The sequence below is a fragment of the Rhinolophus sinicus genome, linkage group LG04, assembly GCF_036562045.2.
Source record: "Rhinolophus sinicus isolate RSC01 linkage group LG04, ASM3656204v1, whole genome shotgun sequence".
Taxonomy (NCBI): domain Eukaryota; kingdom Metazoa; phylum Chordata; class Mammalia; order Chiroptera; family Rhinolophidae; genus Rhinolophus; species Rhinolophus sinicus.
Genome location: NC_133754.1, coordinates 144,063,985 through 144,078,241, shown reverse-complemented (window position 1 = coordinate 144,078,241; position 14,257 = coordinate 144,063,985). Strand labels below are relative to the sequence as shown.

General features: G+C 38.2%; 1 protein-coding gene across 1 annotated transcript in view; it reads right to left on the bottom strand.

Moving 5' to 3' along the window:
- GDA (guanine deaminase) overlaps positions 1 to 14,257 on the bottom strand; it is a 67,896-nt gene that overhangs the window by 38,452 nt on the left and 15,187 nt on the right. The window contains exon 2 of the mRNA XM_019736678.2: positions 585 to 673. Coding sequence (XP_019592237.2) covers positions 585 to 673 — 89 coding nt within the window. The remainder of the gene's footprint in view (positions 1 to 584; positions 674 to 14,257) is intronic.

The window sequence follows — 14,257 nt, the reverse complement described above, 5'->3', positions numbered from 1 at the left end:
TAAAAAACGTATTCCCATTTCCACAAAAATCAAGTAGGCTAAGAGAGTGGGCCCAGGAAACACATTTTGAGCAAATATTAAAAATGACTGAATGAACATAAAATCGCAGCGCAAATGCACGTCTGGAGGTAGGTCTTCCCTAAACATGCTGTCAGTTATTGCTCCCCAAATCTCCCTCCTCTCCTCCCAACAGTTTATCTCTATCACGCTGCCTCTCTACTTCCTTTATAGAAGGTATCGTAATCTATCACTGTCATGCTTATGTGTCTATGCACTTGTTTCTGCTCTGTGTTCCCCAGGGGCTATGAACACTGTAAGATTTTGGTAGACCATTTTCACCTCCAGATCCCAGTTCTTGCACATAGTAAACTCAACAAATATTTGCAAAAGAAAGAAATGAATGATGGCAGCCTCTAGTGCTCAGAGTTTCTGTCCTTCAGCTCCTTGTTCTCTATTTACAGCTTCCTTCCCACCTCACAGCTTAAAAATTTTTAAAAGGCTCTTTGTCTCTCAAGGCAGGTTTCTGATCATTTGGGATTAGTTAATGGCGTCCAGCAAAAGGGAACAACTTGGCTATGACTTACTGTTGGCTCAGTTCTCTTATTTCACATGGTTTGAAGCCAAATTCTTTGGCCAGCCTTTCTTCTTGAGATGCTTCTTCTAAAAACATTATCTTTAAAAGAAAAGGGGGGAAAAAGAATCACAAGTTAATGAGTCAGTCATTTGTTGTTACTGAATATATAAATCTTTTTTTAAAGAGACTATACTGTAGCTGAGTTCATTTTAAAAGGTACTTTATAACAAATGGATCAAGTTTAAAGGAAAAAAGGCAGAGATTTGCTTTTAGTTACCGAAAAAAGTAAGCTGCATGATATTCCACTTTTTCTGCCATTCTATAAATATAAGCAAGACTTCAAAAATTCTAATTTGAAGATACAGGGTAGTATTAAAAATAGTGAATTGATATGTTTTTCTTCCCCACTCCTGAAAATATGGGAAACTCAAGTCCAGAGTATGGTAGCAGTGTATCATGGCACAATTTATTAACACTGAATATAAATGTCCATAATTGGTTGACAATTGAGTCTTAGCATGAACTACCGTGTTTCCCCAAAAATGAGGCCTAGCCGGACAATCAGCTGTAATGCGTCTTTTGGAGCAAAAATTAATATAAGACCCAGTATTATATTATATTATATTATATTATATTATATTATATTATATTATATTATATTATATTATATATTATATTATAAAGATCCAGTGTTACGTTATGTTATGTTATGTTATGTTATATTATATTACATTACATTACATTACATTATATTGTATTATATTATATAAGACCCAGTCTTATTTTACTCCAAAGACGCATTAGAGCTGATTGTCCAGCTAGGTCTTATTTTCGGGGAAACACGGTGTGTCGATGGTCTGATGCTAGAAATCTGCTATATTCTTCTAGTACTGTGTATGAGACATAAACAGAGTGATCTCACGCATTAGACTTGTGAGGTCTGAAGCCCCTCGGTCACAGCTGGGAAACCTCAGATAGGTCTCTTAATCTCTCTTGACCTGGTTCCCCCATCTGCAAACAGGGGGGAACACCAGTACACACTTCACAAGGCTATTATTTTGAGGTCTAAATATGATCATTTGAGTAAAGAAGTTAGACATCCTTAGAACATGTTAAATGTTAGGTCTTGTAGTCAACATACATCTGTTCAATTCAATCCTAACTGCAACTAACTGTCCCTTTCTCTGGGCTGCACATGGTAAATGGTATAGCCTATCATTAAGCTCAGATGTGCTCCAATTAACATCTGTACATGGCACCCTAAGACATTAGCTGTATAGACCATCTTTAGCACTATGGTCTATACATTCAATAAAACTTACAGGAGACCAAACTGATTTCCACTGACAGATTATTAACAATCTTTTTGGTGATAAACATATAATTTTTATCAAATAGAAGGAATTCAAAGAATTTAGAGCTATTGCTATAACAAAACTCATCCCACCCTCATCTGCTAGACTTATGTCAAAATGATTCTCAGCACTTACATCTACAAAAAAAAAGAAAATAAGACAAAGATTGATGGTGCTCCTATTTCATTCTACCGATAAATAACACTGAATAACACTCACCCATAGGTATATTATCTAGTTGGAGGAAAAACAGCCTTTTAATTCTACATTTAACAAATCACCTTTCAAAATGTGTAATATATGTTTTTAAATTTCCTTATGGTCCCAGGAAATTTAAAGTTTAAATTTATGGGCACAAATTTTATTGCAATGGTTGATGGATAAAAGACTTTCACGTGTAAAACTATACTGCATTAGCACAACTCTATAAGGAAAGCGGAATAGAATTAGTAATTCAAGAAGAAATGGGGACTATATCGCATTCAGATCATTAAAGAGGAACTAGTTTAAAATTTTTAAAAAATAGATTAAGGTAGATATCATCACTATATTTTTATTTCATCAGATACACTTATTTTTTTAAGTTTTTTTTTTTTTTTAAAGAGTGAAGTTTAAAAAAAAATTATTTTTCAGTTAGAGTGGACATTCAATATTATTTCATATTAGTTTCAGGTGTACAGCATAGAATTTAGACATTTATATAATTTAAGAAGTGATCCCCCAATTAGTCTAGTATTCACTTGGCACTATACATAGTTATTACAATATGATTGACTTGTAAAGTGAGCTTGGGAGTCTTTCCTCCTCTTGAATTTTTTGGAATAGTTTGAGACGAACAGGTATAAATTCTTCTTTGAAGGTTTTGGTAAAATTTACCTGTAAAGCCATCTAGTCCAGGATTTTTGTTTGTGGAGAGTTTTTTGATTACTGACTCCATTTTATTAATAGTAATTGGTCAGTTAAAATGTTCTTTTTCTTCTTGATTCAGCATTGGAAGATTGTATGTTTCTAGGAACTTATCTACTTCTTCCAGATTGTCCAATTTGTTGGCATAAAATTGCTAATAGTATTTTCTTATAATCTTTTGTATTCCTGTGGTATCAGCTGTCACTTCTTTCATTTCTTATTTTCTTTATTTGGGTCCTCTCTCTTTTTTGTTGATGAGTCTTGTTAAAGGTTTATCAATTTTGTTTATCTTTTCAAAGAACCAGCTCTTGGCTTCACTGATCTTTCGTACTTTTTTTTTTTTTTAGACTCTATTCCTTTATTTCTGCTCTGATCATTATTATTTCCTTTCTTCTACTCACTTTGGGTTCCGTTTTGTTGTTCTTTTTATAGTTCCTTTAAGTGTAAGTTTAGATTGTTTATTTGATATTTTTCTTGTTTCTTGAAGTAGGCCTATATTGCTATGAATTTCCCTTGTAGGAATGCTTTCACCATGTCCCACAGATTTTATGTACCGTGTTTCCCTGAAAATAAGACCTAGCCAGACAATCAGCTCTAATGTGTCTTTTGGAGGAAAAAATTAATATAGGACTTAGTCTTATATTACATTATGTTAGATAAGACCTGTTATATTATAGTAAAATAAGACCGGGTCTTATGTTAATTTTTGCTCCAAAAGATGCATTAGAGCTGATTGTCTGATAAGGTCTTATTTTCGGGGAAACACAGTAGTTGTGTTTTCATTTTCATTTGTCTCAACAAGATATCTTTTGCTTTCTTCCTTGAGCTCATTGGTAACCCATTCATTGTTTAGTAGCCTGTTACTTAGCCTTCGCGTCCTTATTCAATCATTCACCATCTCACCATCAAGAGGGCCCATTACGACCCACGGTCTTCCTCTTCACAGACCACAGTCTAGGTGGGCTGTCCAGGCACATATAGAAGTCATTAAAAACCACATTTTACAAAATCATACAATCATAGATGGTGCCAGCTGGCAGGAACCTTTTCATCTGACCCCCTTGTTTTCCAAATGAGGAAACTGAATCCTTTCTGTTAAGCAAATGACTCCCAAGTGCTCTCTTACTTGAAACTGGGGCTATTTAGGATGAACAGGAACCAGAATGTCAGGAATACTAAAGCCAAAAGCAGATGAGTAATGACTGTCTGCTAATGAAAAAAAATCTCTGCTAGATAGAGGCTTCAAACACCAGATGGCAAATTTGGGCAAGAGACTTGTTGCTATGGAACAGAGTAAACAGCTCTTTGGGCCATTGTGAAATAGCTTGGCCATCCAACAAAATAAGGTAACATATCACAACCCATAAACAAAATCCACTCTTAGGCATTGCAATGGGAGATAAAAATCAGATAAATATGTGAGGTCTCAAGCTTTCTGAAGCTTTTGGTCAGAGATGAAAATTGCCATATTATCTGTTGGAGTTCAATTCACCTCCAACAGATTAATGGAAAAGAAAGATGAAGTGAGACTGCCTTTAAACAACAAAAAAAGTCAGCCTATAAAGGTAGAATTGAGCAAATTCATGTTACAAAGGCATCAAAGTATAGTGTGAGGGACTTAGATCTTCAAGTCCAATATTCTCATTTTATAGATGAGGAAACAGACCAGGTAATGTGACTTGTCCAAGGTCACAGGGCAAGCCAGGAGAATCTACTAGACTTGAACCCATCTTCCCAGAGATTCTTCCAGACTTCTATGACTGCTTCTCTAATGGTATAAAACAAGGGTCAGCAAACTTTGACAAAAGGCCAGATAGTACATATTTTAGGTTCTGCAGACCATATTGTCTTTGTTGTATTCCTCAGCTCTGTCATTGTAAAACAAAAGCAGTCATAGACAAAATATACACAAATGGGCGCAGCTATGTTCCAGTAAAACTTTGTTTATAGAAAACAATTTACATTTTATATAATTGCCATTTGTTAAGACATATTCTTCTTTTTATTCAACCATTTATAAATGTAAATACCATACTTAGTTAACTGGCCATATAAAATCAGGCAGTGGGCTGGACTTGACTTGTGGGCCACAGTTTGCCAAAATCTAATGCAGGTTCCTAAAAAGATGCATGCAAATTAAAGTTGAATAATTTGAAAACCATACCAATAGCTCATACTAGCATTTCTAGGAGGAATTATCTTATGATTGTTTTTCAATTTGTAATAACTTTTAACAATTTTTCCTTTAACTTCAGTGTCTGATAAAGTACTCTTGGATAAAATACTCAAGTTTTTAAATAAATAAATAAAACACTTTAATTCTCAATGTTTCTAATGTTTTAAATTATGGTATACTAAATAAACACTAGTTTCACTATTTTTTTTTTCATTTCACCACGCATTTTAGATCTGAAAGTTTCGAATGTTTTAACAGAAGTTTTTAAAGGTTTCAGAATAATAAAAAATTTCCCCATTGACTCTTAAGATTATAAGCATACCTCATTTTATTGCACTTCACTTTGTTGGGCTTCACAGATGTTGTATTTTTACACATTGAAGGCAAGCCCCTTCACCAACAAAAAGATTTCAATTCCCTTTATTGGGATGCTCACTTTATTGAGGTGGTCTGAAACCAAACCTGCAATATCTCGGAGGTATGCCTATACTTTGCATGATTTCAGTTGTCAGGGTCCTTTTTTTCAGTCCCACGCTGTTGTGCAAAGTGATTACTGCTTTGTCATATCCCTTTTGATCCAGCTTGGGGTACAGAACAAGTTGTTGATTTTCAGTTGTGGAGGGATGAACTGAACTGAAATGTTTTACAGAAAAGAATGCAGAAAAACCCTGAAATCAAAACTTGAGAGGAAATTTTGAATGGAACTGACAGGAGTTTGTCTAAAGAAGAAAGAAGTCAAGATTACCATTGTTGCAAATAATGAAAAAGCCACCACATAAAAGTGCCATTCTAGAGCAGCAGAACTAGCTTCAATAACGGAATATTCAGCAATAGAGTTTTCAATTTCATGAATAAAAGAAGCTTTGAACAATTGACATAAATGGAACTCAGTGACTCACAACGTAGTGAACTCCTCATAGTTGGAAGTGCCAAGCAGAGGCTGGCTGACCATCTGTCAGGGATGTTGTAACAGAAATTAATTCCTACACAGGGTGAGAGGGGAGGCTATATCCACAGCTCAGATTCCAAACATCCATGTGGTGGCTTTAAAATATGTCCACAAATTCTTCAACACGTCTGTATTCAAAAGGTGGAATCTAGCTCCCTCCCCCAACCTTGAGGTGGGCCAACTTAGTGATGTGCTTGGAACAAAGTGTTCACAATGCTATGCGACTTCTAAGGCTAGCTCATAGAAGGGTAACTTCCACTTGGCTCTTTCACTCTTGGTTGTTATTCTGGGAGAAGCCTCCAGTCGTGCCATGAGGATGCTCAAGCAGCCCTAGGAGAAGTTCTCATGGGGAGAAACCAAGGATTGCTACCAACAACCATAAGCACTAGCTTACAGTCATGTGAATGAATGTTCTAAGTGGATCCTTTAGATCCAGGCAAACCTTCAGATGACTGCAGTCCTAGCAAATATCTTGATGAGATGGTCTCATCTCATGAGATATAGTAAGCCTGAGCCACTCAGCTAAATTGTTCCTGAATCTCTGATGCAAAGAAACTGTAAGGGCAACAAATTAATTTTAGCCCCTGAATTTTGGAGTGATTTGTTATGCAGCAATAGCTAACCAGTACAATCCATTTTGATCTGAAATTGAGGATACATTGCAATCTTAAGAAGCCTGCTCACACAGCTTTGTTTTCTTTTTGCCCGTTTCCTTTTAATAGACTCAAACCACAATTTCAAAAAACTAGTTCCTATCATTGAAGAATAAACGATTATCTAATGGTATTCTGCTATAAAAAAGCAGAAAGTAGAGATGGAATCTAAAATTAATTCCTCCCACTCTGGCTGATTATCACCCCGCATTCAAATCTGCTGCAAAAGAGTAATGCAGATCTCACAAAGAGGTCTTAAAGATTTCTTTAGCAGGAAAAAATTCCGTCAAAAAGTTCATCACTCAGTTGCAAACGGTCAGCGAAACAAGAGCTGAGCCCTCCCACCCTTTATAAATGAAGGAATCATTTTCTTCAGTATGACACAATTTGCTCACCCAAACTTAAAGGTCCAGCCCACACTTCTATGCACTCCAGATCCATATATTTGACATTTGCCTGCTATCTCATTTGTATTTCTCAGAAGACACTTCAAAGTCCAAAACGGGAGCCCATGATATTATTCCCAAAGATAGTCCCTATCCAGGGTCCCTACTTTAGAGAATGAGACCACATTAATTCAGGGGGAAATCCAGAAAACTTTGTCCCATCACTTTCTTACCCACTGCTTAAAACCTCAATGGCTTCCCACTGCATTTAGGGTCAAGAAAAGTTTGTAACATGGTCTACAGGCTCCTAATCCCTTCTTGGCCTAATCCCATGCCTTGTTCCTCCGTCTCCCATGCTCTGTTGCATCACACTGGTCCCATTTTAGACCCCGTAAGCACCTTACTCTCCCCACTATTGGGCCTTTACACACGACTTTCTCTCAGCATGGAACACCTTTCCTTTCCTTTTACCCAATCAGCCTCAACTCATCTTCCCTATTTCAGTTTAGCTGTCCTTGCTTAGGAAGCCTTTCCCGACTAGCTCAAATTCCCCACCCCCAGCCTCATTCAAACCCCTACCCCCAATTAATGGTTGTCAAAGCACCAGACACTTCTTCTGTATGGAAATACAACATTGTGTTAAATGCACAAAATCTGGAACCAGGCTGCCTGGCTTAAATTGTTTCCAGTTGGGTGAATTTGGGCAAGTTACTTAAACTCTCTGTGCCTGTTTTATGTAAATTGGGGATAATAGTTATGATCACATTGTGAGGATTAAGTGACATAATATGTGTAAAAAGCTCAGAACAGTTCCAGACACATCACAGTAATTACACAAATCTGAGCTACTGTTTTATTACAGTTGCAATTTCACATGTATTCATAATTATTATTTTATTAATATCTGTCTCTACTATTAGATGGCAAATTCTACAGGGTGGAGATGTCTAATTTTACTTACTATCATACTTCCACTGCCTGGCACATGACAGACGCCTAACGAATATTGGATGAATGACAAAATGAATGTAATGTAGGTCCTGACTCTAGAGAACCTTCAAGTGTCACACTAAGGAATTTAGAATTTATTCTCTAAACGCGTTTAAACAAGAGTCAGATATGAAAAATTAATGGAGCGATGATTGTAAGGTATGTAGGGAGGAGAGTTTAGAGACAGAACCCTTAGTGAACGATCTGAATAATTCACCTGGGTGGAGGCAGTGGCGAGTGCAGAAAGGAGCAGAGAGAAGTGGCATGCAGGCAGAATGCTAAGGAAGGACCCACACAACGTGGTGTATACTGCATCTGCAGGGAACAGTTAGGTTATATATAAGTAGATACGCATCTCCATCAGAGAATGGGACAACAAAACAGAACTATGGATGCCAAAGGAGATGTTGGTGTGGAGGAGGGATGATGGAGAAGGGGGGAGGACTTGCAGATACAGCTGCCCAAGCAGGTGTGGACATAGGAGTAACGCTCTGGGGTGGTCAGGTCTGGAGATGGAGACCAGAGCCATCTGTGCAGAGGTGAATGTCCACCCCATGGGAGAGGCTGACATATATGGGGAAGAGAAGATGGGGTGAGAAGGGCCAACAAGGGAAGCCTGGGATTTGCGGCTGATTTAAAGTTTCTAGAAGGGGGAGAAGAGCCAGGAAAGGAATTGCAGCAAAGTAAAGTCAGAGAGACAGGACTGGGAAGTAATGGCATGGACACGGACTCTCACCCACTATTTAAGGATTCAGTGAGTCAGACACTTCCTCTGGTGACGGGCCCTCTCAGGCTAAATAAGATGCTCCTTTGCGATGTGTGCATGTATTTGCCAACAGCCATGTGGGAGGCTGAATAACGACCACCAAAAACATCCAGTGCCTAGCCCTTGGAACCTGTGAATGTTACCTCCTATGGCAAAAGAGATTTTGCACATGTGGCTACATTAAGACTCTTGATATGGGGAGATTATTCTAGATTACCAGGCTGAGCCCTAATGCAATCACAAGTGTCCTTAGTAGGAACAGGTAGAGGGAGATTTGACAAAGAAGCAGAAGGCAACATGACCACTGAAGCAAGATACTGCACTGCTGGCTTTGCAGATGGAGCGAACTATGGGTGCAAGGAATGTAGCTCTAGAAACTGGAAAAAAGGCAAAGAAACAGATATTCCCTTAGCACTTCCACAGGGAGCAGGGCCCTGCTGATGCCTTATTTTGGCCCAATGAAACTGATTCGGACTTCTGACCTTCAGAAATTTAAAAGAACCGGTGTATGTTGTTTTAACCCCTCGAGTTTGTGGTAATTTGTGACAGCAGCCATACAAAATTCATACAAGCACTTAATTCACTGTATTATAATTTTGAGTTAGGGCATATGTCTCCTCACTAAAGTATAAGTTCAAAAGACAGTAATGCTCTTGGACCTTGGGATTTCTGGCACCAAACAGAGTGCTAGACCCACAAAAGCACTCAAATAAATGTTTGCAGAAAGGTTGGAAAGAAGGAAGTATCAGAACAAGAAGAAAAGAGAGAGAGGGAGTTTCAAACTGGAGTGATTGACAAAAACTGCTCCATGAACAAATGAAAATGATAATATGAATGCAGAGAACCTGGGCAGAGCTGAGCTTTGTGCCCTCATTTAACCCTCAGGAGCCAGCAACCTTAAAATAGACAGGGGCAGGCCACATCCAGGCAAGGGAGGAGGGATGTATAAGGTGATTATAAGGTGAACCCTAACTCCAGCCCTAACTCTAACCCTCACCCCAACCGGGGGGCTAAGGGTGTCGATCTATCTAAAAAGCCAAAGGTAGCATCATTTGAGGGCTGAGAGTACAGGCTCAGGAATCATAAAGACCTGACTTTGCTTCTGAGCTCTGCTTCTTACTGTCTGAAAATCCTTGGACAAGTTACTTAATTTTCTAAGGATCAGTTTCTCACCTGTAAAATAAAACTAATCCTTCTTCAGAAGATTAAATGAGGTAATGAGAGTCCATGCCAGGCATGGACTAAAGATTCAAGAAATATTATATATATAGCAAAGCATTAAACAGTGCATTTAGTGTACTACCATTTGTGGGGGAAAAACTAATATATATATACTGTGTTTCCCCGAAAATAAGACATAGCCGGACCATCAGCTCTAATGTGTCTTTTGAAGCAAAAATTAACATAAGACCCAGTCTTATATTGTATTATATAAGATCCGTTCTTATATTAAAATAAGACGAGGTCTTATATTAATTTTGCTCCAAAAGACACATTAGAGCTGATTGTCCGGCTAGGTCTTAGTTTCAGGGAAACACGGTGTATACACACACACACACACACACACACACACATTAGCTTGTATATTTTGTATGCTATCTCTAGGAAAATACTGGTAACTATGGTTCCCTATTGGGAGGGGCAACGTCATGTCTAGGGGACACCAAAAGGAAAGGGACTTACTAGCCACTACATATCATTTTGTGCACTTGGAATTTCCCATCGTGTGCATGGATTCTTTTTTTGTTTTTGTTTTTTTTTGAAATCCCAGTTCCAACATTTATGAGCTGTGTAACATTGGCAACTCATTACTTAATCTCACCGGACCTCTGTTTCCTCACTTATAAAAGGAGAATTAAAATACTACCTTCCTCCTAAAGCTGTGGTGCACATTAAATGAGATAACATAAGTAAAACGCTCAAAAAGAATGCCTGGCATTGTGTCAGCATTAAAGAACGTCAGCAATTTCTGCTTCCATAAATACAGTGAGCAAGACACGCTAAAGGCCCCTCCAGTTACAAAACTATTTGCTGCATTAAGACTTTTTTGGTAGCCTTGCAGAACATAAGGGAAGGTTGTTTTGGTTTTTGTTTTTAAAAGGGAAGACTGAAAAGAAGCTCTAGGCTGAAGTAGGAGCCGTGAGCACTAAGCTCAGCTGACACCCACGGTGACCCTGTGGTCCCTAGCACCCAACGGAAGAAAATAAAAATCCTTTCTGGAGGACTACATCCCCACACTCACTTCACAAATGAGTGAGGAAGAAACACATACAAAGGATCCTGACTAGCCCACGATCTCACAGTCCTTTGAGTATAGAATCCCTTCTCTAGTTTAAGTATCCTGACTTCTGGCCTAATATAGTTTTTCACAATATTTAATTTATAAAAATCTCCTGTACGTCCAGCTCCACAGAAATCCAATTAAGGTCTAAGAAAGATCTGTAATGGATGAAGACAGCAAAAAGCTTTTTATTTTCTTTTGGTCTTTATGTATATTCCTTGCTTCTTGCTGAATCTTTTATGCAGCACCAGGGGAATCATTTTTGCCAACCAGGATTCTACCTTTAAAATTAATATAAGCAAATGTCCCCCAAAGCTACTGTAATTGGTTCATTCCAAGAGCTCAGGGACAATCACGTGTTTTCATGAGCACAGCATTCACAAGTCAAATCTGGGGATCTAAACCCGACTTTCCTGTTGTATTTTTATGGCAACCAGAGAATAATGTATGAGGTTATAGTCCCTAATTTTAAAGGGAAAAAATATTTATGCTTCCTTCTGTTTGTCTGATTTACAGTTCATCTCTCTTCGTCCCACTGGGTCCCTTGGACACACAGCTGCAAAAAGATACTTTGATAGCTGCACATCTTCACTTTTATACCATTTTATAAAAATGCTGAAACATTGCTGAGGTGCCGATGCTGACAGGCGCTGAGCTTGCGGGCTGGCTACGTGATGCTGAGCAGCAGGATGTGTGCTGCTTTCAGGATGCAGACTTACACCACAGAACGGCAAAAGAGCTTCCAGGTTCATCTGTGAAAGTTACACCAGTGCTGGCTTGCCAAAGGCCTGTAACAGGATGCATGGCAATCAAATCATTGCATACAGAGGCTGGGGAGAGAAAGGCCAAGATTTGGCAGAAGTTGCTTAATATATGCTTCTTGGAACACATACAGCCAAAAAAGCAGGGACTCCTAAATTTAGAAAGACAAAAGAAGCATAACAACAAATTCACGAATCTTGATTGAATTGCGTTTGTTTGCCTTTTTTTTTTTTAAGCTAAAAAGACATGTTAGGGACAATTGGGAAAATCTGAACATGGATCATTAGAGGATATTGGGAAATTCCTGTTAACTTTCTAACGTGTGACAATGGCCTTGTGGTTATGTAGGAAATTGTCTTTAGCCTAACTGAACCAAGCTGAAGAAACTCATGATGACTGCACCTATTTTCAACTGTCTCAATAAAAACAGAGAGAATTAGTAAATGTGAAAAAAATATGCTCTTGGCCTACTTTTTGTCATGTTCAATAATGCATTTTAACTAATAATTCAAGGGAATACATATTGTTTAAATGTACATCGTATGCCACCAAAGTGCTAAGGATTTGGATAAATGTATAAGAAATAATCCTTGCCTTTCAAGAGTTTATTCTCTGGCTGAGGAAATAAAATTTATGTGCATACAGGAAACTGAGGACAATGCACAGTGGCATGTTTCTCGAGGCCAAATCAGCATTACAGACTGAACTGGGATAACCCAGAGAAGGTAGAACATTTCTAGTGAGGACTAGAAAAGTCAGGTTATTTTTTGGAGGAGCTGATGAATAAAGAATATATCGGGGAGAATGAGGAGTAAGGGCACTCAGAGTGTGAACAAAAAGATGGGGAAGCCCAAAGACATGAAAAAATGTAAACTGATGTGTATTTACAGTGTAATACTTATCACATCTTTTCCTTTTACTGTCTTCTCACTCTTTCTTCCCAGTGATTTGGCATTTTTGAAGCATCCAATCCTGTCTAGATTACATGGCAGTTTTTGGTTTTGTTTTTTTTTTAATTCTAATTCCCATGGCATATCTAGGGTAAGTCTTCTTGTTTTTCTCCTTCCTACTTGATTGTCTAGACAAAGAAAGAAAAAAAGAATGATTGTACAGCCCTCCATTCATACACATAAGGGTTATAGTTTTCCTTCTTAATGTGAGTCATTTATATGCTGCTTTTCTCAGCTGGATTAAAGCTGTACAGTCACCCACCCAGCAAGGCGGGGCGGGGGTGAGGTTTTCTCAATTCCCTTGGAGAAGGCAGAAATCCAAAAATGACTCCCTAAAGTCAAATTGCATTTTTGAATACAGAAAACACGTGGTTCTATTGTCTTACTGGTTTTAGTTGTTTTAATGCCAAAACAATCTTAGATTTACAGAAAGGTTATGTCTTCCCTTTATGATCTTCATAAAACGAGAAGAGCTTCATTCTGACTAAATACCAAGATTTACAGTGACACTGAAATGCTAAATTGTATTTCTGAGATAAGACAGTAAAATTATTACTAAGAAGGCTGCAACTAATTCTAATTCTAGAACCTGTATGTTGCCAATGCTTTGACTTCCTCTCAAATATTTGCAAATGGGCAATCTCAGCATGCTTACATAAATTTTACAAGTGTAAATGTTTGTATAGAAGTCCTCAAAACACTTAAGAATTGGGGGAATAAAATATATGTAACATATTTGTATTTTATTTCTATTGAAGGCACTTAATTATTTTTCTCATATGATAAATAAATATATTACACATTCTCTCAAAAGAGTTGCCTATGATCACTATCTGCTTGTCCTTATCTTCCACCCATTTCAAAATCCAAACCAAGCTGACTGCCACCCTTTCTCTCCACCAAAATAAGTCTTCCAATAATCTCAGATTTGCTGAACCCACTGGGCATTTTTCCAGTATTATTTCTCTTACTTCTCCTTCTCAGTAACATGTGACATCTGTTCTATTCCCTCCGTCTTAATGTACCCCCATCCTTCGTGTTCTATGACACCACCTGCCTGTGGTTTTCCTCTGGCCTTCGGGTTGCCCTTCTTAGTCTGCTTATCCTCTTTTATTCCAAACTCAACCACTGGAGTTAATCTAGTTCTTGTTCTCTTCTTAACCCTTACTCCACATTTTATATCTTGCACTCAGATTTCTCCTCTGAGCGCCAGACCTACACGCCAACACCTACTTGACATCTCCAGATAGATAACACAAGGCTACTTCAACTCAGCATGACCAAAACAGACCTCTGGGTCTGTCCTCCCTGGGCGGACCCTCTTCCTCTGTTCTCTAACTCAGTGATGGCCACCACATCCATCCAATTGTATCAGCCCAAAACCCAGGAGAAGCCTGTCCCTCTCCCTCCATAGCCAACCAGTCTCCAAATTTCATTGATTTTTGCCTTCCTATTGTCTCACAGATATACCCACTTCTCTCCAACTCCACCACCACCTACCTATCTCTT